Source organism: Anopheles merus, chromosome 2R (genome assembly GCF_017562075.2).
Source record: "Anopheles merus strain MAF chromosome 2R, AmerM5.1, whole genome shotgun sequence".
NCBI classification, from domain to species: Eukaryota; Metazoa; Arthropoda; class Insecta; order Diptera; family Culicidae; genus Anopheles; species Anopheles merus.
Genome location: NC_054082.1, coordinates 9,887,160 through 9,911,733, shown reverse-complemented (window position 1 = coordinate 9,911,733; position 24,574 = coordinate 9,887,160). Strand labels below are relative to the sequence as shown.

The 24,574-nt window shown below is 46.9% G+C and overlaps 2 protein-coding genes across 12 annotated transcripts in view; one reads left to right on the top strand and one right to left on the bottom strand.

The window, feature by feature from the left end:
- The window catches only part of LOC121589008 (galactokinase-like), a 29,549-nt gene extending 23,417 nt beyond the window's left edge, over positions 1-6,132 (top strand). For all 6 annotated transcript variants that reach the window (XM_041907540.1, XM_041907538.1, XM_041907536.1 and 3 more), the window contains 3 exons: positions 4,234-4,415; positions 4,533-4,642; positions 5,754-6,132. In XM_041907540.1, coding sequence (XP_041763474.1) covers positions 4,234-4,415; positions 4,533-4,642; positions 5,754-6,059 — 598 coding nt within the window. In that variant the 3' untranslated portion in view covers positions 6,060-6,132. The remainder of the gene's footprint in view (positions 1-4,233; positions 4,416-4,532; positions 4,643-5,753) is intronic.
- A 798-nt stretch (positions 6,133-6,930) lies between these two features.
- Positions 6,931-24,574, bottom strand: part of LOC121590582 (furin-like protease 2) — a 191,814-nt gene continuing 174,170 nt past the window's right edge. For all 6 annotated transcript variants that reach the window (XM_041910379.1, XM_041910382.1, XM_041910381.1 and 3 more), the window contains 6 exons: positions 17,301-17,575; positions 14,326-14,602; positions 14,033-14,232; positions 13,537-13,815; positions 13,185-13,435; positions 6,931-9,585 (listed from right to left, as the gene is read on the bottom strand). In XM_041910379.1, the coding sequence (XP_041766313.1) occupies positions 9,226-9,585; positions 13,185-13,435; positions 13,537-13,815; positions 14,033-14,232; positions 14,326-14,602; positions 17,301-17,575 (1,642 nt within the window). In that variant the 3' untranslated portion in view covers positions 6,931-9,225. The remainder of the gene's footprint in view (positions 9,586-13,184; positions 13,436-13,536; positions 13,816-14,032; positions 14,233-14,325; positions 14,603-17,300; positions 17,576-24,574) is intronic.

The following is a 24,574-nucleotide window of genomic DNA, read 5'->3' as shown; positions in this document are numbered from 1 at the left end:
TATCTCGGTACAAAGGCAACTGTCTAAAGCCTCACAGCACAGCAAACGTTATAGCTTGTTGGTCAAAATCTTGAACATTGAGTGGATTTGGGCTGATAATTCTTCAAAACATGGCCATGGTGGTTCGGTTTTCAGGGGATTTATATGATCCTGACAACATTCCCTACCTGTAGAAACCTTCATCATACTTTTTACGATAAAGAGTTAAGCTTTTACCAGCTCTAAGACTTTTTCATACAATATTGTCACCTAAAAATATTGTCACGGCATGGGATGGAGATTATTTTGTCGTTATCTTCCCTTACGAAACCTCTTGGTCACTCATTGAGCAGCTTTTAAGCAGCCAATAGCCTTAGTATATCTTGCTTTCTGCCCCTAAGAATCACCAGCAACACGTGTCGCAGCGAACAGGGCAGGAAGAGTTTTGTGATTTTAAGGCATCTTCTCATGCGTGACACAATCACGGCACTCGTGGTGGTGCAGCATTATGTTGCAGCTTCTGGACAACGACCCAGTGGGGACGTGGTTTAATCCGCTCGCTATAAGCTCGTCAGGTGGCCCTAAAGCGAACGAACGAGGGTGGTGGTCAAGGTCCGGTCCGGCTGTCACTGGACATAATGCTGAACTTCTCATCCGCTCCGTCTCCGGACCGGAAACGGTCACTTGACGTGAGGTAAACCCCTGCCCATTCGGTGGATGAAACGGATGCGGACAACGAGTGTAACGCCTTACCCGGATGCATATCTCTTTAATTAAGGTGCACAAAATGATTCCCCACAGCCATCCGTCTCTAATCCGGAGCTGAAACCTCAGCACGCTGCAGGCTTCAGCTACTCTCCTTGCAGGGGAACATTTCGTGGCTAATATATTCGTAGCGTAGTGTGTTTTCCAAGAAAAGCTCAACCAGTCCCAACGACTCTTTGTCGAAGATGTCGCCTGCCGGACATAAGCAGCCCCACTGCTCCGTCATTGTCAAAGCGTTCTGCGTACTGCAAGGATCGGGATGCCGGTTCGAACGATTAAGTTCGGTGAATCGAACGTAATCGTGCCGGAGTACAGCGGGATGGGACGGGTGGGCCCAGGGGGGTTGATGGTTTAAACAAAATCTCAAACACCACTGGCGATGCCGCCCGTCCGTGCTAGCTAATCCTTTCTCTATCAACGGTTCCGGTGGGTGGGATATATGGGTTAGAATATTCTCCATTCCCATCTGGTGCATCGTACGAGACGATGGAGTATGAGCAGCAATATTCCATTTTGCAGCGTGCCGTACTCGTGTGTGGGGATTAAGCTTGCCCCGGCTGGCTGTATGCCGTTCATTGTGTGCTCAGTGTTCGGTGTTGCAAATGATTAGAGCATGTTGACATGCTGGTACGTTTGATTACGCTCTCCCAAATCTTGCCAAAACCGGGGACGAAGGAAGCCTCTAACATTTGATTCACCACGGCCAACTCCCAAACATGGCACCAGTGCATGCTCAACAGACCATCAAGCCTGACAGAGCGAGACGGAAGGTTGATTTTGTTGCTTGGGTCATCTCCAGGTAGTTAGGAGGCTTTTACAATAGAGGGCGCTAGCAGCTATGCGCTCATTGAGAGTATGCGTTTGAGTAATGCATTACTTCTTCCCGCTTGATTGCTGCTTCCAAAAATGTTTTATTTGCGAAAGATTGAAAGCACAAGAATGTTTAGCCAGCTACCTGGTTGTTCACAGGTGGTTGCTATGGATTCGGACAAAATGTGGTGCACCTGGACATTTGATGCTCATGCATTGGAATACTAGCTGGCTTTAAGTTCGTATTGGATAGTTTTATACAATTGCTTTACTACCGTTTTAAATTCTAATCTCCTTTTAAACATAACTTCAAACATAACATCGGATAATGTCGGAAACAATTTTTCAATACAAACACATTCAACGCCTTCCTTGGCAATATTTATCCCTAAAACCGACACCGACGTAGAAATTCGTCACCAGTGTTTACTTACCTTCCACTGGCTCTCCCTCCCATTGCTACTTGAGCAGACAGGCTAGAGAATGCAAACATGCCAAGAAACAATTTGTCAACCCGGTGTTATCTTTCTTCCGGGCTGCAAGGGAGTTACGTCTTATTTTCTCTTCCCAACACATACAAACAACACACACACACAAAAGGTGTCGGGTTGTGGGGCGCACGAGACGTTCCTTATCAACCCACAGAGCCATTCTGACAGCGAATGCCTTGCAGGGCATGAAGCAAGGGTTGCAACCGGACATATACTGGGTGGAAATCCAGGAGCACACCGGAAGACATTCATTACTCCTCAGCGTCAGTCAGCCGCCGCCCGTCTGCGGAACGGAGCCTTAGAAAATCGGATCGGAAACGGATCGAATGCACCGGAAAAGCCTCCCATTCCGGACCAGATACACAGTTAAGCACACACGCCGGTGAAAGATGTGAAAGGTGGATTGTTCGAGGACCATCCGTGTGCCCTGTTGTTAACACGGGAAGCGGAAATATGAAACATGCCATTGGTGGTAGCAATGGGTGCACATGCATTTACTGAAGGTACGAGCGATACGCACGAGGGCCTTGCACTGACGAGGGCTTACTAATCAGCCGCTTGATACGTTTGCCAACGCAAGATGGTTGCGTTTTGTACGGTTGCAATGGGTGGCTTTACAGATGTGCAGCTGACATTTGAACCGATGGAAACATTGCAACAGTTTTCCCCGTCCGCATAAGGCACACAAACACACACACACACATTACACGGCACAATTAGTAACAATTGCAGAGTTAATGCGGAACGCCAGTACCAGGATGGTAGCAGTTACAGACATTCGAATGGAGAAGGTTTGAGCTGTGTCCTAGACAGTGTTGTGCAAATTGTGCAAATCATGAAGCATACAGTACAATCATTACAGGGTTTTCCAGGGGTTCTCATAGCTGTGGGAAGCTTTGTTGCCTCTTTCTTGCTTGAAATGAACTTAATCTAATGTGAATTGGAATCTATGGCAACCTTGTTCGACAAATCCAATAGGAAATTTCAAGCAGCCTGTTCAAAAAGGGTGCCATATAGTCCAATTTCCATCATATGAAGTTCACTTCCAATAGGAAAGAGGCTGGGAAGTGTTCCGCAACTATGAGAACCCCCGGAAAACCCTGTATATCCGATTTGTTCTTACGCTAATGGGTGTACAATGTATTGTACTGCAATGTACCCCTGATAAGGTAAATTATAAAACACATTTTACCTTCCTGTAAAGAATTGTTATCATACTTAGAACCATAAATCCTGGTAACGTGCGTTGGGTATCGCTGGAACTCTTTATCAATTGAAAATCAATTACCACCATTGAGAGAGAGCACACGAGAGCACACGTTGAAGTGATTGTTTTCTTAGTAAAAGCATTAGTAAATTGTTTCGAGAAGAACCAGTTGCTCATGTAATCGATTGATCGTATCAATCCAATCCATTGTCATCTACATAAAGAGGCATCCTTTAACCATCTTTTCCTCGGTAAATTGGGTTTTGATGCAAAATATCCTTCATAGCAGCACAACTCCTGAAGCGTTAAATGTCAATTAAGTCAGCTAAGCTGCCACTAAGGTGTGTAAATTAAGGACGCTTTTAAAAGGCAGCACATCAAACCGACCACGGCAACCATTATCATCCGCATGCTGGGTGTGCTTTATTAAACGGTAGAGGTGCTTGTGTGTGTGTGTGCGTGAAAAAGAAGCTTGCTTCTCCTTGGGCTGGATGGGTGGATGAAGCCAGTGAAGGGCCCATAACCACAACAACCCCCATGGTGACGCTAGGAGGAAGATGGATGGCGCTGCGTCTTTGAGCGTTGGAAGCCACAACGTGATGTGATGTGCAAATTGTTCCGCTTCTCGCCCGAGCTGCGGGCTTACGGCCTGCAGTTTCACCAAACATGCCAGGAGCAAGTTCTTTGAGAATGTGATCTCCCGCCTCCCATCATCATGCAACCCATGCATGTAACGGTAGAAAAACTTCTTATCTTCAGGGCAAGTTATGTGTATACTTTCGAAGCACGTTGCTGCTGGCACAAATGCTGCCTCTGGTTGCAGAAATTGTGAATGCTTGCAGCAGAAGCTTCCAGGAAAACGTTCACACAATGCAATTGTATCGGGAGATGCTTCAGCCAGCTGCCGACCGTCTTGCATTTCGTGTGCAATTTTAACGTTAACGGCAATGTTTTTTTTTTCCGCTCAATGTTTACTTCCAGCAATCTGGACACGGAACCAATCCCGTTCGATGCTCCCGAGCTGGCAATACTGATCTGCAACTCCAACGTCAAGCACGAGCTGTCCTCTAGCGAGTACCCGGTACGGCGGCGCCAGTGCCAGGAAGCGCTGGAACTGATGGGCCTGAACAGCTACAGGGATGCCACGCTGGAGCATCTGAAAGGTGAGGCGCTGGTCTGCTTGCTGTTGGTTCGCATCCGAACCATCTGGTGCTAGCGTATTGTTACCTTTTGTGCCATTTGATTTCAATTGCAATTTTATTCGCTCCCTCACACACTAGCGTTGGAAAATGCAAACGAGCTGCTGGTGCGCCGAGCCCGGCACGTCATAACGGAGATCGAGCGTACGAAGGCGGCCGCCGAAGCGCTTAAGGCGAAGGACTTTACCAAGGTAAGGGCGTAGTTGGGGAAATTAATTTCACCCCGTTCGCACCTGTTGAGGTGGTTTGTGTGTGCCATGATGGTGACAAATAATAATAGCTGATCAAAGCTGCCTACTGGCACCAGCCGGTGGTAGTTTGTGGATGAAGCACTAACAGACACGTGCGACACAGTTGGGAAATTGTGAACGGGTGTACGCAATGGAAATGTGTCCGATGCGTGTGAGCTCAAGCTATCATTATGGAAAAAACAATTAGCAATGGAATGTTAATGCTTTCTGCTCATATTTTATTACAGGGTTTCCCACGATTTATTGGTCGGTTCCCATCAATTTTTGGTGGGTTCCCATATTTTGTTGATGCGTTCCCACGATTTTTTGGTCGTTTCCCAGAATTTTTTGGTCCAATTGTATTGATATCCAATCGGAAAATACCAATAAATTATGGGAACGAACCAAAAATCTATGGGATACGACCAAAAAATCGTGGGAACGCACCAAAAAATCATGGGAACTGACCAATAAATCGTGGGAAACCCTGTAAATGAATTTCATTCTAACCGACTTGATACTTTGAAGTTTTAGGACACACGATTCGTTAAACAACTTACAGCCAGTAAATAATAATGTAGCACTGCACTTGGTTGCGAGATAACTCGTTTGCAATAGATAATTAAATTCCAGCAATGGGCAAATGGAAATGAATTATTTTCCATCGGAAAGACTTAAAAACAATTTATTCATTTTATAGCATACAGCTATAATATTTGTATGGCATGCTACGCTTCCATTGGCACCGCTGACCACTCAAGGGTTAACTCTGTTCCATGCAACTTTGATCGCATCTTTCTTGCTCGCTTCACCCATCACGTGCGAGAGCGAGTCAGATAGCTGTTGCGTCGTCTGATCGTCATCGTGCGGGCGCTACCTCTTTGCGCTTCTGCTTGCCTGGTACAAAACTCTGCGCGCGTCGATCGTTCCCGGGAAACGGCGATCGCGAACGAATTTCGATCGTCGAGTTCGATCCGCCTTCGGGGGAGGTCTCCATTTTTGTTGTGACTTGCCTTTCGTTTCATTATTTTCTCTCTCTCTCTCTCTCTCTCCCGCCGTTCACGGCGCACAGATGGGCCAGCTGATGACGGAATCGCACAAATCGCTCAGCGAGGACTTTGACGTGTCCTGCTACGAGCTGGACCTGCTGGTCGAGGCCACCGTCGCGACCCGCGGCGTACTCGGATCGCGCATGACCGGCGGCGGGTTCGGTGGCTGCACGGTGACGCTGGTGCAGCGGGCAGCCCTTGCCGACGTGGTGAAAGAGATGGACACGATATATTCGCGCAAAACGGGCGGCAAGTACCGGGCGCGCTTCTATCTCGCCCAGCCCGGCAACGGCGCGCGGCCAATCGAGCTGGGCGAGTATCTGCGGTAGAGTGTGCGACCATTCCATTGTTTTTAGAGCATTATGAAACGAAGGGAAATAAATCAATTAAAGCTTTACCTTACCTTGTTTAGTTTTATTTCTCTCCTTCGTGCGTTCGTTCGTTCTTTTCTCGCTTGAGTTCCCCTTCAATCGTCGTTTCTTTCTGCTTATCTAAAATATGGAAAAATCGAAATAGAAGCAGCGTCGGCACGGATTTTGGTTTGTTTCCATTTTATTCAATCCTTTTTTTTACAAAAACAAGTCGAACATTTTGTTTGTGTGTTGTTGTTGCTGCTTTCATGCACTTTCAGTGGTAGAGATTTTGCTCTCGAGACGGCACGAGAGTCAGTACGAATGGGTCACGAACATTTGTTCACGACGCGTGCTCTCTCAGCAGGGCCAGCAGCATTTGCCTGGTCGTGTGTGTCATCCGCTGCTCAAACTTTATTTATCTTATCCCTTTAACACCTCTTCTGTTCACATTTCCCTTTTCTCCTTTTTTGTTTTGTTTATTTGTTTTGATTTTAGTCGTTGAGAGTCTCTTGTTTTTGTGTTCTGTTGTATAGTTTAATTCAAGTCAAGCAGTTTCGTCCCATTAAGTTAGCCTTTTTTCCAACTCCGGCTTCGGCCCGCTGCTCTTCATTGTGTTGTGTCTCTCGCGTATTTTCTCCAGTGCAAATTGTGTGTTTGTTTTGTTTGTTTTTCTTTACGTTTATTTATCTGCTTAACTTAAAAACATAATTAAATTTATCTAGCTTAACACCATATCACCCCTGTTTTCTTTTCTTTCCACATTTGTTGTTGTTGTTGTTTTTGTTTTCTAATTTACATTCTTTTGCATGTCGCACCTTCTCCCCACTCCCCCATGCAATAGTTTCGGTTTGGCTTTACCCCTTCCCGCGAACAACGTACCGGACACAATCGTTTCACGTTCGGTTTCAACAATGTGGCTGCTGTGTGTGAGTGTGAGTGTTTGTGTGTTTTTAATGCGAGTGTTTTTCACGTTGCTTCAACGATGCATGTTTTACCCCTCCCTTCTCCACTTTTCATCAACTCCCAGTGGAAAATGCTGTCCATTCCTCTCGCGTTTCGCGGTTTTTTCTTTTAAACTCCAAGCACTTTTGTTCCTTGGCCCTTCGTTTCCTGCACCGTCGCTAAAACCGTCGCTATAAGCGGGATTGCCTGAACGGGGGTTTCCTGTACACAATGTGCAACACCACGCTGCAAAGATGCAGGATGGAGCGGGGATGGGGATGGTTCGTGTTTTAAAAAGAGTTTTCTTTTTTGTCTCTTCCACTTCCTTTCCGCCGGGTCTGCTTCTAGCAACACTTGCGAAACACTTTTCGCTTCAACGCTCGACGCGACTGCTCGATGTTCCTTTTCCCCTTCCCGTTTTAAGCATTTCCACTGAACCCCCGCTGCCAACGGTCTCTCCCCCCCTGCAGCACGCTGTCCTTCGTGGGACGCACGTTTTCAAAATAAAAAATATGTATAGTTCAATATATATCTATTTAAGTGTAGTTGTATATATCTGTATATATATATAATATTCCCTAACTTCTTTCGTTTCTGTCTCCGCACTTTAGTTGCATTTTCATGTACCAATCCACACACGTACACGCACACATGCACCACAAGCATGATGTGGTTGCGTTTGTGCGCTTGAATTGAAAGGGATTTTTGATTTCGTTTCCTACTCACTTACGACACCAGATTCACATTCACGCTCACATGCTGTTAACTATTGGTGGCATACATAGTCACGCGCACATTCGTACAGAATTAATTAAACGCATTCAGAAATTATTAAGTGGTAGGTATTGATAGAAAAATTAGAAGAAACAGTGGAATAGAAAGAGCAAGTAATGTTGAAACGTAGAAAAGTGCAAAGAAAATAGTAAAACGAGAATGAGAAACAATGGATACAGGGTTTTCCAGGGGTTTTCATAGTTGTGAAACACTTTCTTGTCTTTTTCTTACTAGAAATGAGCTTCATCTGTTGGAAATTGGAATCTATGGCACCCTTATTAGACAGAGCCCTTCGAAATTCCTACTAGATTTATCCAACAAGAGTGCTATAGAGTCCAATTCCCATTACTTTAGGTTCATTTCACGTAAGAAGGAGTCCACAGTGTTCCACAGCAAGTGGTCAAGTGTTCCACAGCTATGATAACTCCTGGCAAACCATGTAAGACATTCCAATAAAATAAGAGATAATGTGAAGGATAAAAATGTAAGGATTAGAAAAAAGATGCGAAAAATAATGTAGAAATTAATAAAAAAAATGGAAAGAAAACAAAACAGGGGAAAAAATTGATGTAAAAGATCATTCTATTACACAAATAAAGAAACTATAGTAAGAGTGTTCAAACAGGACAGAAAGCAAGAGCACAAAATAAATCCAAAACATACAAAAAGAGCAGAAAATTCGCGTAAAATCACGCCCGTTTGCTGCTGAAACTGCAAGGAACCGTGGTAAAGAGCGGAAAAGCCACCGCAGGACCTCTTTTGCGTTAAATTCCATTTCCCTCTCACACATCTTAAACCCTTCCGAAATACCCCTCCCTTTTGTTTTCACGCATCCTAGGATCAAAGCGCTAACGAAAAAAAAGAAAGAAAGAAAAAAGATCAAATTTCAGCCTTCCCGCATCAGTCGCTCGCTGGAAAGGGAACGGCCGTTTCCACGCAACCGCGCTGCAATGCAACTAATGATGAATGGCGACTACGCACCCGTTCGTTCACCTCACCTGTCAGCCGTCTGTGGTCAGCCCTGCCGATCCAGCCGTTTGCCGCGGTTTTTGGTTGGCTTTCGCTTGATTAAATGTCCGTTTTTTTTCCGGTGACCAATTTCCCATAATCACATGCACACTCAAAAACGCATTCATCATACACGCACACACACACACACACACACGCAAATATTTTCACGACACACATGCCAACATTGCTCACACACGCTTCTCTATGCCACACACACACATACACGCACACTCCTTGTTAGGGCCATTTTCATTTGAATGGATGATACAAGGGGGCCGCTGGTTGCTGGTTGATGATGAAAGTGCAGAAGGACAACGGAAGAGGAAGGGGTCATTTGTTTGAGGAGGGATGTGGATGGAGAGATGTAAAATTGTGTTCATTCCGCTTCCAGATCCATCCAGCCACGCGTAACAGCCTAGGTCCGGTGGGCGGTGGGCGCATACCGGAACGTCCGCTTCCCTCGGGCGGCGGTCGCCATCGCTGCGGTTGACCTCCGGCTGTCAAAGCGAGCGCCACGTCCTCCACCACCACCACGTCGTTGGTGCCTCTCTTCCTCTCCACCATCCGGGCCCGATTGGCCAGACTCATCCTCATCGTCGTCGTCGTCGTCGTCGTCGTTCTGCTCCTCCTCCTCCTCATCCTCATCGTTATTTACAATTGGTTCCAGTAAATCATCGCCATCGGCCGGTATCGATATCCTGGTGGTTCGGCCCGACGCTGCTTTCTTGCCTAATTTATTATACTTAATTCCAGTGTACATCGTTTGGCTACGCTTCTACGCTCGCGGTCGATTGGTGGAACAAAGTTTGCAGATCGGGACGGAGAAAGATGAAAAGAGATAAAAAAGAAAGAAAAAAAATGTATTATAACGAATTATTTTGTTGGTTTTTCTGTACTTTTTTGAAGAAGTATGTAAAGACCAATTTATCACACCTTTTTTAATCGTACAACTTGTAAAACAAATTCACAAATAAATCATCTCCTTCCTACCCAGAGTCCTACAAGTGATGAGCATTCATCCATCTAAAAACGGTTGCGATTGATCCATTATGGTAAATTGTCGTATAATTGAAAAGTAGTTTTTCTTTTCAAATGCTCACTCTCCTCGGAAGTGACAACACATCCCTTATGCAATAGAATTCGTTTTATGTTTTATAACCACACTCGCGCGAATAAATCGCTTAACAGGATTGGAATTGCTTGTTAGCTGAGCCAATTGTTTGAGGGCGTCAAAGGGAAAAGAGAAAACATTCCAGTTGATTGCCGTTTTAACTCAATAGAATTAGCAATGATACTAACAGGATAGATTTGGTATGCAGGTAGCACTGATGTAGGTGCACTTTGAGCCCTGAATGTATGCAATTGGTCAAATGTTAAAACTTTTTAACAATGCGGCAAAATGTCACTGGCAATGTCATACAAAATTCTGACTGAAACAAAATCCGTGTCAACATCACGTACTCAATTGTGATGATCAGTGGTGATACTCAGACAGTTAGTGTGACCAATACATGCTTGGTGATATTTTAGCAACCAATGCTTGGCCAGTCACTTTATCGTGACTTTTTTTACTGAGATCAGTTCTGCAAAATGTCACTGATATAGTCATAACAAATTGCGGCTAAAACAAAATCATGTCAGCGTCACGAGCTCTACTGTGATGATCAGCTGGTGCGACCATCACGTGCTTGGTGATATTTTTATAATCAACTCTTGGTCAGTCACTTGTTCACGACATTTTCTTGATCATCACGATAGTCATGGGAGAAATGCGGTGCGTGCGGGTAGTCCCAAGCAACAAAATGAGCATGGTTTCTCGTTCTGTCTGACCCGACAGACCATAAAAATAGACCGAGCTCATCTTGCTGCTTGGGACCACACGCCAATTATTTTCTAAGAATTTCGTGACTATCACCGCCGGAAAATGTCGCCACCAAGTGTGTGACAAAGAGATGGGTGCTAAAAAAATGTCACCAAGCATGTTGATGGTCCACCAAATGTTTGAGTCTCACCTCTGGCAGTAGTGCTCGTGACGCGAAAATGATTGAGTCTCACCTCTGACCATCCCCGTTGTGTACGTGAGCAGATTTTATTTTTGTTTCAGTCATGAGTGTTTGGCAGCTCTATTCACAGTCAGAAAAAAATCATGATTATTCTTGCGCCGGCATTAAGCTCAGCTTGTCAGTCAGAGTATCGCACGTCGTGTTCTGCATATCATGACGCACTTTTATTGACTATCAGCAATGAGCATCAAGCTACCATGGATATGTTCATTGTTTTCGGTGGTGATCGTCACGTCATGCTCATGACATTTTGCAGCACTGCCTGCTTATAAAAACAAATATGCAGTGCAGCTTGCATACAATTCGGCGCGCAAGAAAAAGAGACGCCTACGGCGGTGCTCCGTATTGCGCCAGCAAGTATGCAATCTGTATGTAAAGTTATTTTCTGATTTATCTGTACAACATTTGTCATTTAGTTGAACTTGCATGTTTTCGAAAAGTACCAGACGTACTTTTTACAATTTAAATCGCCTCAAAATGATGGCAACATTATTAAAAAGTCATTATAACAGACCATCGCTTTGGGCAATGTCTCCTCGGCGGTCTCTTAAAACCATTAAGTACACTCAAAATACCTTATCGGCGGAAGCCGCAAAAAGCGTTTAAAGCCATCCCGACTACAACTCAAATTAGCACGAGCGCGCTTTAAGGCAACAAAACACGAGAAATAAAAGAACCCCCCCCCCCCCCCCCCCCAAGCTCCGTGGTTCGTAGTCTCCGTACAAACACATCCGATTCAGTTTCAAATAGGACTTCAGTCCCCTCAGTCCCCTCAGACGGTGAAAGTGAGGCAACGCTACACGCTGGTTCGACTTTAAACACCGACACCAGAAAGTGGTGTCAAAAGTTGATAATACCCTTCTGCGGGTGAAGTGGGCGGGGTTGTTGTCATAAATAAAGCACCGAATTTTGCCAGCGGAAGTGCCACACCGGTAGCCGAGGGGGTTCCATTTCCACTCGCGTTGTTTTTGCCACGGGATTTTCCCGCGCCTTAAAACTCTTGTCAACATAGTTCGATTAGCTGTAGCGCACCAACACGTAACGCAATCCAAGGATCGCAACGGCAAACAAGGCATGAACGGGGAAGGTGCGCCCCGCTAATCCGCTTGTGGGCTCTTCCCCCCCACCCCCTCCCCGCGGAAGGCATGGAAACCATCCCGGCACACCGGAAGTGACGATGTTGGCTTAGCGCGACAAATTGATTTGCGGCTTGTCGGCGTGCACAAGGTGCGTTTACGGGGAAACCCCTAGCCGACGTATCGCCACGTCCTCCAGGGGGAGCGAAGAGAAAGGAAAACTTGCCTCTCTGTTCGTCGCGCTGTGTTGCGCAAACAAGGGGATTCTTTTCATTTCCTTTCGCCCTGGCGCCACCGTCCCTCGCAAAGCACGGTCGCGGTTCGCTCATCGTAAATCAAAGCCGAAAATTGCGGTCGCCCTCTGGTTGTGCTGCGTTGTGCTACACCACTGGGTGGTGGGTTGGGTTAGAAAGCTTCCCTTCACGAGTGCGTCAATATAGATGCCGGCGGAATCATCCTTTCCTTCTCGGTGGGGCGCATTGAGTGGGAAAGGATCTTGATTTTCTGCAAGCGGGAACACACTCAGATCCTCAGAACATCGCTTCACAAGCTCATCACCGTGGGGCAGGAGGTGGATGCCCGGTGCTGGAGGTTCGCATCAGATTTAATCATATTTCCGATTAAACAACCTCTCCCGTCGCCGTGGCCAGAAAAGCCAGCAAAACCACCGTGGAATGGATAATTGGAATTTTCCCTTCTCTCTGGCAGCATTTTACCGTGCGGGCTCCCCTGCTTCAAAGCAGTCATTTCGGGAGCTTATCCGATCGATGGAGCAACTCTGGTGGTGATTTATCGATGTCGGTCGTAGGTGGTGTGGATGGGCGCGCGACATTGGCAAACACACACACACACACGACGGGTTCAAAAATGATTTCGTAATCTGCTTGCGGTGCCAGATACGTATCGGAAATTGCGAGCAGCACACCAATCGTTCAATCTGCCGGTTAAAATCCCTCAGACGCTTCCACAGCATTGCATCACGACACTGACGGGCCCTGGATGCCGATGGATCGTCCCGACATGTCCTGATCCGAACACGTGTGCTCGCCTCGGAGAGGGTAAATTGAACGACGATTGAGGGTAGGATTAATTAAGGAATAAGATTAATAAGCAATCGGTGCGGATCAGACGCGCTACACAACCTTGCACCTTGGTTCATGGGCACTCTGACTGAAGCTATGGAACTGGAATGCTTTAAAGCGGCAAAAGGCTCCTTTCGGCGAAACAAAACTCACCTGTAAAACGGTAAATATCACTACAAACAGGGTAACAATCAGCAGGCAGCCGGACACGGCGACCACCATCAGCGTCGGCGTGGACGTGCTAGTTAGGAACTGCTGCCAGGCCCGACCCGCCGCCTGACCGGGCGTCGCTGCCCCGCCATCGCCGGGTACGGCTGGCGCACCGCTCTCCTCGCCGAACTGCAGCAACTGTTGCTCGGCACCGATGCGTCGCTTGCCGGCGGGCGATGCGTTAATACAGCCACCTGTGGGGTAATACCGAAAACGGAAAGCCATCATTAAGCTGTTGGTGCGCTCCTGCATGCTGGCTCCTGCTCACTCTACACACACACACACACACACTTACCGGTCGCTTTGTCGCAGTGGCAGCAGCTTTGATCGTCGGGCGATGCGTCCGCCGCACAGCAAGGCACACATTGATGGTTGAGTCGGTCGAGGTGCAGCGGGAAGGGACAGGTGAGGCAGGAGAACTGTCCGGGGCCGCTGCACGTCCGGCACGACTCGTGGCACGTTTTGCATGTCTGCGTCGGCGGATCGTAGTACTGCGAGGCGAGACAGTCGATGCACAGCCCGTTCTGCAGCATGCTGTGCGCGGGACAGGTCGTACAGGCCAGCGGGCCAGCTCCTGTGTTGCGGCAAGAGGGGAATACAACAAGGAGAAACATTCATTATTGCGTTCATCGTTGTATGAAGAGCATTCTGGGTTTGAATTCAGCCATTGCACACTGAAAAAGCGCTTACAACACTCAAATAGCATACATTTAGGCGTTTGTAGCACTCGAATATCATACATTTAGGCGAACTGTAAGGTCCAGCAGCTAGTTTATCAAACGTATCCTTACCGTTGCAAGTCTTGCAGTAATGGTGGCAGCGCTGGCAGCCGAACTTCGTCTTGAAGAACCCTTCCGGACACTCGGGGAAACATTCACCACCGGCCAGCTGCCATCCCTCCGGGCACTGGACGCACTGGTTCCGGCGCGGCCCGCTGCACGTGTGGCAGCTCAGATAGCATTTCGCACAGGTGCCACGATCGCTGTAGTAGCTGCAGAAAAAAAGGGGGGGGGGGAGGAACGCATCGAGCGCGCACATTAGTAGGCTTGGTTTTCTCTTGGTTTGCGACAAGCGACGAACTTACCCGTCGGCACACGTGGTGCGGCATTCGCCGCTCTGCAGCTGCAAACCCTTCATGCAGGCGGTGCAGTTCATGCGCGACACGCACTGGGTGCAGGTGTGCAGACACTTGGCACAGACGCCCACCTCCATGTAGTAGCCGTCGTCGCACACGTTCACGCACCGCGCGCCCTGGAGCAGCAGGTTCGAGGCGCAGGTCAGGCACTCGTTCTCCGTCGGCCCGGTACAGGTTTCGCACGTCGAGTGGCACGGGTGGCAGTGGCCGTTTTCAAAGTATTCCGCTGGAAATGGGAAGCGGGGCAGGGCACAATTAACGGTGGTGATGGTTTACTTTGTTTCGATTTGAAATAAAAAAGACAATTTGCAACTGTCCTTTTTTTTCCTTTCTTGGAAACGCGCCGTGCAGTTGACATCATTAAAATGAGTGTTTAATTATTTGCAGCACAACACAAAATACCCAGAGGCGCGATGAGGTCGTTTTCCAAAATTGATCTCATTAAAATCAATCGTAATATTTGCACAACTGGTACCGATTCCGTAACAACCAGACCGCTGCAGATGTCAGCGAGCACACACCATTAATGTCGTTCCACTGTTTGATAAACAATACTTTCACCTACAGTGAGTCCTAAAAGTATTCGTCTTGCTGAATTTTGTACAGCAAAAGGTGAGTAGGCTTGGCTCGGTAAAAGTAATGATAACGTTTGATAAAGGGATACTCAATGCACACAAATTTCTAAAACAATAATCTTTAAAGTAGAGTAATAGCAACTAAAACAATTAAAAAAAGGCCTTGGATGGGTGTGCAAAAAGTATTCGTCTACGTCTAGTTTTGACGTAATCATGCGTATGAAAACAAATCAAACAAAAAACTTGATCTGGTTCCTGACTTTATTTATAACTATGACTCTAACGACACGCTAACTAAATTGAACCTTAAAAGGCGTATTTTTGCATCACTCATCACTACAAGACTTGTTGGAATTAATCTCTGGTAGTAATATTGCATTTCCGAGCCACGTGGACAAGTTACAATTGAAAAATTTACAAATGATATCATATTGAGAGTACATCTAGTCGTTTGCATTAGTTTAGTTACGGCTGGTTTGTTCTTTTGCACAAATGTCAATGCTCTGTATATTCTCCCGCTCTGCCCGGTGTTGAAACATGTGATTCTTTTTAAAAGCATGTCCTCGGAGCTAGAACTCTCAGTACTTTAAACATACAAGATTTGTAGTTCCCAATCTTTTTTCATATCAATTTGAATCATTTTTACTGTATCAACTATGCTGAATGAGCTCTAGTATCATGACATCGTGGTGTTCCGGTTACATACGAATTTGCTGATGCATCTTAGTAGAATGTTTTCGCCAATTGTTAGTAGTAGCCTGAATACTTTTTGGACGCACTGTACTAGTGAACACCGACACATCGTATCGTTCGTAAAGGTGCAAAACACCCACCCCGTCCAGGTGGCAGTGTAGTTTGGAGCGCATATCGGGTTCGAATGGACAGTTCATTTATGCCCGAACGACGACACAGTAATGAGCGAACCAGTGCAGCTACAATCGCGTTCCAGTTTTCTTCAGCATCCATGCACACGCGCGATGAGTTCATCTCTTCTCAATGGTTCGTGGGGTTCGTCGGTGTCGTCATGGTAGCCGGCGTTACACCGGTACCGTCAACGCTTCCGGGGCCAACGGTCACTCATTGCGGATGACATTCTTTGCACTGGTTTTTCTCCCTTGCATCCACAGAGACGGTGGTGCGGCTCGTATTGAGTTGCATGTGGTTAATTGTATTTTATTGTTTGTCCCGATCGCAGTAGTTATTCGCGTTTAGCAGCAGCGGCGCACCGATGCAGTCGTAATGATCCCATTGAACGCTTTACACTCGAACGCATTAATTGCGATCCCGTGATGGTGTGGTTCGTCATTCGCATGAAGCACTTTGGAAGTGGAGCACGCAACGTTAGGGCAATATTGTGCACGTTAATGATGCTTGGTATGATTAGCAAATATGAGGGGGAAAACAGCGGATATTTGCACACTGTGGACGAAAGCGATCTGTTACCTTTTATTATGGCGATGCGTTGATGCATAACTGCAACTAGATTAGATTCCAGTTTACGCACCGCAAAGCGTTCTAGTGCAGGATAAGTTGCACAACATATTGTAACATAACTGCATGTGCACCAAAATGGAATCCCACTTGAGAAGGGGTTTGAAGTTATTCCCCGTTTTAGAAGAGGTGCTTTAGAGCAGCAAAAAAAAAAAATGCATCTGTAATTCGTTGGTAGGATTTTGCTATGATGTTCAGGAAGAATGGCAGCACTCTATAGCTGCACAGTTCAATAGATTCGTAGCGTTGAAAGCGGTCCACGGCAACCATTGGCTTAATGTGCGCGCGTGGGCAAAATGCAAACGAACGTGCTCCGAACCTGGCGTGCGACGTCGTGCTGGCCGACATCGGCAAACGCCTCGAAGACCAAATGAGGCGAGAAGCGGCGCACACCATTTGCTTTTATCGCGTGAAATAAAGTTGCAATCACGCTTCGCGCCCCGTTCATCTCCCCTGCTTTCCCGAGGTCAATCGGCTGGCCATACGGCGAGTGAGTGACGTAGGGCGAAATAAATGAAGAAGAAATGGTTGCTTTCGTTTTTATTACTTTCAATCCATTATTGCCTCGGCGTTTTAATCGGCGTCCACGGGCTTACGAGTTCCCGCACCGAAAAAAAAGCACAGACCAACACCGCTAAGTGGTGCCAAGTTTTCCATTTGGTTTGGATTTTTCCACCCCCTTGGGAGTGGCAAGTTGCGGATCGAGTTAGGGTAGGGAAAAGCGCTTCCCAATCGCAGCGAAAGGATATTGCACACCTTGCTTGATTGCCTTCCTTCTTCGCTCTTCCTACCTACCCCGCTATCTATTAAAAGCTTTCCCCCCCCCCTCCCAACCCTCTTTCAACGAGCTGCACTTACATTCGTCGCAGTTGTTGTTGCCGTTGGCGATGCATTTCCCTTTCCGGTTCATGGTCCAGTTGTCGTGGCAGGTGATGCAGACCGCTCCATTGCCGCAGGTGGCGCAGCCGTGCGGGCAGGCGATGCACTCGTGCCGCTTCTTGTCGCCGTAGTAACCGTCCGGGCACGCGTTCAGGCAGCGGCCCTCGTGCGCGAACCGGCCTGCCCGGCACAGGATGCACTGGCTCTCCGACGACCCGTTGCAGGTGGCACAGGACGGATGGCAATCGGCGCAGCTGGAAAAACGAAATTGGACAAGCGGACGAGCGGTTTTTTGGTTGTTAAAAATAGTGTAATTAAAGGAGTTATGTTTTGGGGCTGGTTAGTTTAAGGTCGATGCATCATTTGTTCCAATTGAGGGAAGCCCGAGACTTTTTCAGTTCGTTAAGGTAAATGAATGAACAATAAAAAAGTTTCCTCCTGCAACCGTTAAAGCTGAGTTGAGCTGAAAGGCAATATTTATCACATTGGAAAGGAGGATTTTAGTGAATGTTCTAATTGGTTGGTTGCCAATAATTAGTCGTGTATCCTATTCAATCAGAATTGTTCTGATCAGATTCCACGTATCAAAATATGTTCAATCGTATCGCACACATCCAATAGAATAAAGAAATGTTGTTAGTGGAACGCTTTTGTAAGCATTAAAACAAAGCGTAAACCATCCTCCAGCTAATGAATTGGAGCGCTCTTTTGTTCGCGCTGTTTGAAAATGCCCACGGGGACGTTGTTCCCGGTTTAACGAGCAGGCAAAATAAAAAAAAAGCGAACATCATGTATTATGTTGCTCGAATTAACTAATAGAATATCCATCCCGACAAAACAAAGAGGACATCCCTTCGATATGCGTGTGTTAAACGCTTGGAAAACGCGAAACAAAAAACATCCGCCAAACGGGAACGGTCACCACAAGCTGCCGCCAAAGAGATAGTCCCGGGCCCGCGTCGCGCCTGTGCGGTTTGGCAGTCAGCGGCGAGCGGGCGACCCGCACTCAGCACTTTTACGATCGCCAGATGTGGCAATAAAACTTAACAGCGAAACAAAGAGCACCAAATGCAGAAAGATGGTCAGTGTGGCTGGTGCGCTTTCCCGAGACGCTGCCAAACCCAACCATCCCGGTGCAATGTATCCGTGCTGTACAACCGAACCGGGAGAGCAACGGCAACGAATGCTTTTTCATATAACACGCACTTAAACACACACACGGAGACACATTTAGGGTGAGTTTAGGGCGTCTTGTTCGGTGGTACTGTAACGCCCCGGGAGCTGTGTTTCTTCCCAGTGTTGCATAGAACGGCGACACACACACACACACACACACGCGGAGGTAGAGGAATAACGCGAGTAGGAAGCACTTAAATACAGATAGAATTTTTATGTACACCTCAAGCAGCATAAATTATGCACACACGCCCTTCGTCCGCCCGTGATCCTCTGTGTCACGATCGCCAACACTGTTGAAGCTGAACTGAACGTCCACCGGTGTGTACGGGAAGGCACGGGAAACCCCCTCCCGTATGAGTTATGTTTGCGTGCGACCATCCGGCAGTGCGCCGGTGAACCACCTGAAATTGACTTTTCGCTATGCTAGATCACACACACATGCCAAGTGTGTGCACATGTGCACGATGCCACACTACATTACCGCCAGCAGGTGGAGCGGAACACGTCCAAACTAGTTCCCCCCAGAAAACCGGTGTCCTCGAAAGCGAGGGAACAAAAATGTGAAATAAGACATACACACCCTCACACACACACAGAAGCGCCACCGTCCACATCCTAGGCGGCGGCGTTTCAGCATCCTTCCGGCGCAAAAGCTCACCGGCGCACGTAATTGCCACTTTTGCACCTTTCTGTCGCGACTTTCGACTCGCTTTCCGTACCCCTTCTTGCCCCTTTGCCAAAACGCAACGCGAAGGAGGAAAGAAACGGCCTCTACACGCTACACAACACACGGCAGCCGTGTGAGGAAGGTGTGTCCCCGGTTTTTCGCAGCACGTGTGTCATATGATAATGAAATAAGAGAAAATATGAGACCCCGGTTGCACCCCGGTGGCTTCCAGCAATTTTAGGTCCGCTGCTTCACTCTTTATCCGTTTTCGCGTGGCGCGCAACGGATGTGTCCGGGACGGGAGGACGGAAGCACTGTAGACACACTGGTACACGCCACGCCACCGTCGTAGAGCCGTAGTGATACGGTAGTAGCATCAGCGCCATCTGGATAGCGCTCTGCCGAAAACATTCGCCCCACCCGGGAAGACGATGGCGCGACAGCAAATTGCGATAAATAATCGTAAAAATATATGAAGTGACAGATAATATTTGCCACCGTCACTGGTTGCTCCCAAGGATATGGGTGAGCGTGCGAGTCGCAGAGCAACCTACGAGGACACCGCGGAAGAGCTTTAGAAAGGAGGAACAGGCAGGACAGCGGCACTAATGCCCGCACTGTACTGTACCGTCACCGTTCGTGACGTTGACAGTGTTGCTATATATATATGCGAGGTTCAAGATGGCATGAAATTTTATTTTCAATTTTTATGACCCCACGTCGCGTGGGTGCAGAATTATCTACCGCACCATTTGTGCGCCCTTTTGTACACGTCAGCAAATGAAACAAAAGCAACAAAAAATGGCGGAAGATAACGCTCTCGGCTGCAAGATACACTGTGTGTGTCCATTAGCTGACAGCGGTGTCAGCGGGGCAAAAAACGCACCGGCACAAACAAAAGTGCACCTTGCACAGGAAGATGTCTCCGTCTGCGGCAGCTGTCCCAGTGTGTATGGTGCTGTGCTGGTGAACGGAGATTTTAACGAGCGATAGCGTAATGCACACGAAGGACGTGCTGGGGTAAGGTAAGCGCGTAAAGTCTAAAAGTCGTTGGTATAGAAAAAAAAATGCAGGCAGACTCCAAGTACGCAGCATCAAGGGAAGAGAAATAATGTCGTTACTAGTGAGTTTGATGCTGCAGGAATGATTTTTTTTATCACGATAGTGCAGCACATTACATCATCTGCATTCTTCTAACGCTTCCTGGGTGGCTGAAAAGATGTGGCCACAGGGTAGGACAAGAAAGTAGGGGTCGAGGTGGTATTTATAAAGATTCCAAACAAAGCTCGTAACAATGGAGCTGAGTGTAGACTCGCCTAAAGTTATGCAATCATCGTGGCAAAACTATCCCAATAAATGAAATATTGAATCAATCGCACTGATTCAAGCGTTGATAAGTGGAAATAGAATTTAAATAATAGTTATGCAACAAGCATTACAAAACTGTCTTTGCCATGAACGAAAAACATAAGGCAATAGAATATGTGTATTAACTACGGTAGCCATAATGCGCCTGCCAGTATGCAATACGCATTACAAAATGAAGTAATTTAATCAATTTGTTAAATGAGCAAACGAACGGTATTCTTATGCTAGTACATGCAATCTGTTTGTGTTTTAAAGCTAGAGTAGCGGTGCTGGTAGCGCACAAAATAACGAAAACAAACAATACAAATGAACGAAAAGCACCAACACAGAATCAGCACAATCAGTTTGATCGTTAAAATCGTTGAAAGCCGCAACCAGATACAAAACCTCATTATGACTGTCACCGTGCTACAGAGCTGTGGCTCGTGTTTCATTTGAAATGAATGGGAAAAGTGATAGTATGATGCCAAACAAATTGCCAATCGGCAAACACCAATCAATCGATTATGTTCACTGGCAAAATTCGCCGAACAAATCATCCATTCGAACAATGCGCGCTTTTGTTCAGTTTTCCTCTGTTCAGCAGTTGTTTTTTTCTTTTTCTTCTTGGAATTAACATTCCAAGTAAGCGAGGTTGCGATCAACGTTATGATTGTTATTATTCTGATTTTCCCGAAATCTAATTTTTCATTTCACTCTATCGCTGGGTGGGGTAGTTCCTTATGCAATTTGAATTTTATTTTTTAGTTGAATCTTTCCGATCATGCATCATATTTCGCCGAGCCGTGGTATTGTAGCGTTGAATCGTTTGAATTTACAACGCACAAACACACACGCTCTCCTTTTCGCCTGATGTTCTGTGTTGTGTGTTTCAAACCAGGTTCTGTCCCATTTGTGTGATGGCTGCTGTTTTCCCCATAAAAATAAAACAATGTGCACACAACAAAAAAAGGCGGAAAAATGGAAAAGCAAATCCACACAATTCACAACCACCGATTGGCGATGAGGTTTCGCTGAAATAATATTGTTTCGTTTCTTTTGTTCGGCGGTTTTTTTTTCCAGCATTTCTCTTTTCCCATTTTCCAGCTTACAACGGGGAACGCATTGTGCTCGCGGAACAGTCACGCCAGGGTGTGACGGTAGCATAAAAGGAAATCCGTCGTCACCAGAAAACGCGCTACGATCGCAGAAAATATACCGCGACCGCGGCGACGACTGTGTTTGATCGTGGGTGGTGGTGGGGAAGTTAGCATTCGTCGGTAAAGAAAAGCGCTTTCCTTCCGAAACCGGGAGCGAGGCGACGTTTCGTGGTGGTTCGCTGGGGGGAAACGAAAACGAAACGACACCAAACAATGAATGATTTCCCCAGAAGACTGCGGGGGGAGGGAGGGGGGAGCCATTGGGCTGTCGATGGCATCACACAATGACCGTTGCGCGAGCAGACATCGTAAACAATGCTCGCGCAAAATTGTACCTAACGCGGTTGGCACGGTGTCCAACAGTTCCCGTTCCCGTAGTTTGGTTGGTTTTGTCCTTGCGCAGCACAAACTGTTCAAATAGTTTGTCGTTCGATTGTCCAAAGAAAAGAAAATATCCTGTTTAAATGAAGCAAAAAGGACGAACACTATCCGGCCTGAGAAATGTAAACCTCTTTTCTTGGACTTTCGCACTCATCTTCGGTGGGGCGGGTGGGAAACAAATTCCATCTTTAGGGCACCCACGCTGCCCGCTTTTGCTTCCCTTTAACGCCTGTGTGTTTGTGGCAAGTGTATGAAAACCACCAGCCAGTGCATTCTGGTTCGCAGTACCCACAGAGCGAGACAAGAGCGAGAGAGCGAGTGGATCAAATTATGATGGCGCGTTCAATCGAGCACATAATAATGGAATATCCGAAACGGAAATAATCCGCTACTCGCACTCAGCGACTTGAGCGGAACAAGCCAAGGAAGAGCGGAGGGCAAGGAGGGAGGAAGTAAACGAAGCGGGAATTTGCTAAATGGAAATCAATAGAATTACGCCAGCGGGATCATAATCGAAAATTGGCAGCAAAATGGCGCTGCACACACACACACATCTTCATACACTTTAAAGGCGAAGCAGAAATGGAGCATGGAAATTTCTCGCTCGACAGTGAATGAAGAAAAGCGCGCGTGAGACAAGGGAAAGGAAGTGTCGGGGAAACGCTTATCCTTCTGACAAAGACACACTCAACTCATACACACACACACACACACACACACACACACACACACACACACACACACACACACACACACACACACACACACACACACACACACACACACACACACACACCAAGAAAGGGTACTGCATGTTTGAACGATTTGCTGCCAATAGTTTAATGTGAAAGCTCGTTCGTGTCGCTCGCTGCAGCGTGCAAGTGTAAGTAAATTTGGGTACCCCGGGACCACGTAAAATTACGCAAATTTCCTTGTCCCAAGGGATGGTAGGTAGGAATTTACACCCGGGAAAAAAACGGCACAAAAAATCTAACATTTCGCACTCACACCGGGCTGGCACGTAATCCGATGCCGGACAGGATTAGAGCCGGTACCGGGCACCGTTGGTTATGGAATTTAAATTAATTTTGTGTTGGCGCATATTTTTTGCCTACTTTTTGTTTGCGATTAGAACGACCCCGTGTTGGTGTTCTACCGTACACCTTTGTTCCCCTGTTTGTATGTGTGTGAGTGCGTCTGTGGGCAGATGTTTTGTTCCTTTCGTCGGATTCCAATAAGATAAAAAAGCTCCACACAGACGCTAATCAATTATGCTTGATGAGAGTTTGCTTCTGTGCTTATGGTTTGTTTTTTTTGCTATCCCACTTTCCATCTTTTTTGTTTTAGTTCCTGTTTTTATCTGTTCCAGTTCACGCCCGAAACCTCATCACAAATGGATTGGTTTACACATCCCCGGAACGGCTAATCCATCATCCATCCCAAAAGCCCGCGTGGAAAGTGTTTGTGCCGAACGGACGAACGCAGAAACCGAGAAAAAAAGGGTCCTTCGATAAGCACACACACACACTACGCAAACAAAATAAAACAGAAAAGAGAGAAAAAAACACGGCCATACCGGGCATTCTAAATTCGTTTTTGCCTCTCCTCCAGCCAACCATTCCTCTCGGAAGCAATCGAAACAATCGATCCAATTTTCCCACGGCAAACCCCACGGCAAACCCCACAGCTTCCGAAATACCTTCAGTTGCCCCCGGGAGGGAGAGAAGTAGCAGCAGGGTTCGCCGTACTTCCTTCCGATGGGAAACAGAGAAGAAGAAGAAAAAACCATGCGACTCCATCGGTCGGTAGGCGAGACAGAGACGGCGGGGAAGCGTTAAAATAAAACCGACACATACCGTTTATTGTGCAGCATAAGCGTTATTTTTACAATCGTCACTTTAAACGCACACACACATTTGGGAGGTGTGTGAAATGAGGTGCAAAGATACACATACTCGTTATACGGGACGGGGCGCCATCGGCGGGCAGCGGAGCACAGCCGGTGAAGTTCGTGCTCGTCACGTTTGTGCGCCTCCGGGAGGAAACGAGATGTAATAAAATTTTATTCATAAAATAACCGAAATATTATCTTCTTTTTTCCTTCTTCTGTATGTGTGAGTGTGTATCTGTGATCTCCCCCGGCGTAACAAAATTTCGATAAAAGGTGGGTTGTGGAGGTTGAGGGAAAGCACGGTAAAGCCAGAAGTGCTTTCGGGCGACAACGACGACGACGACGACACGTGACTGTTTGGAAGTTTACAGAATGTAGCCCCAAACACTAATGCCCATGCCATGGATGGTGGGAAATTTTATCAAAAGCAAATTTTCTATTCTAGAGCGCTAGTTTTCCTGCCTTCTTCGCTAGCGCGATGTTTTCTACCACGACTACGGGTTCATTGCAATGGTGTGCGGGCGCTACTACAACGACGATGCTGCCCGTGTACTTGACGGCTGAGCACTGTCCCTGTGCTTCCTGAAAGCACGATGGCACAGCAGCAAGGGGCGCAGTGGGAAGGACA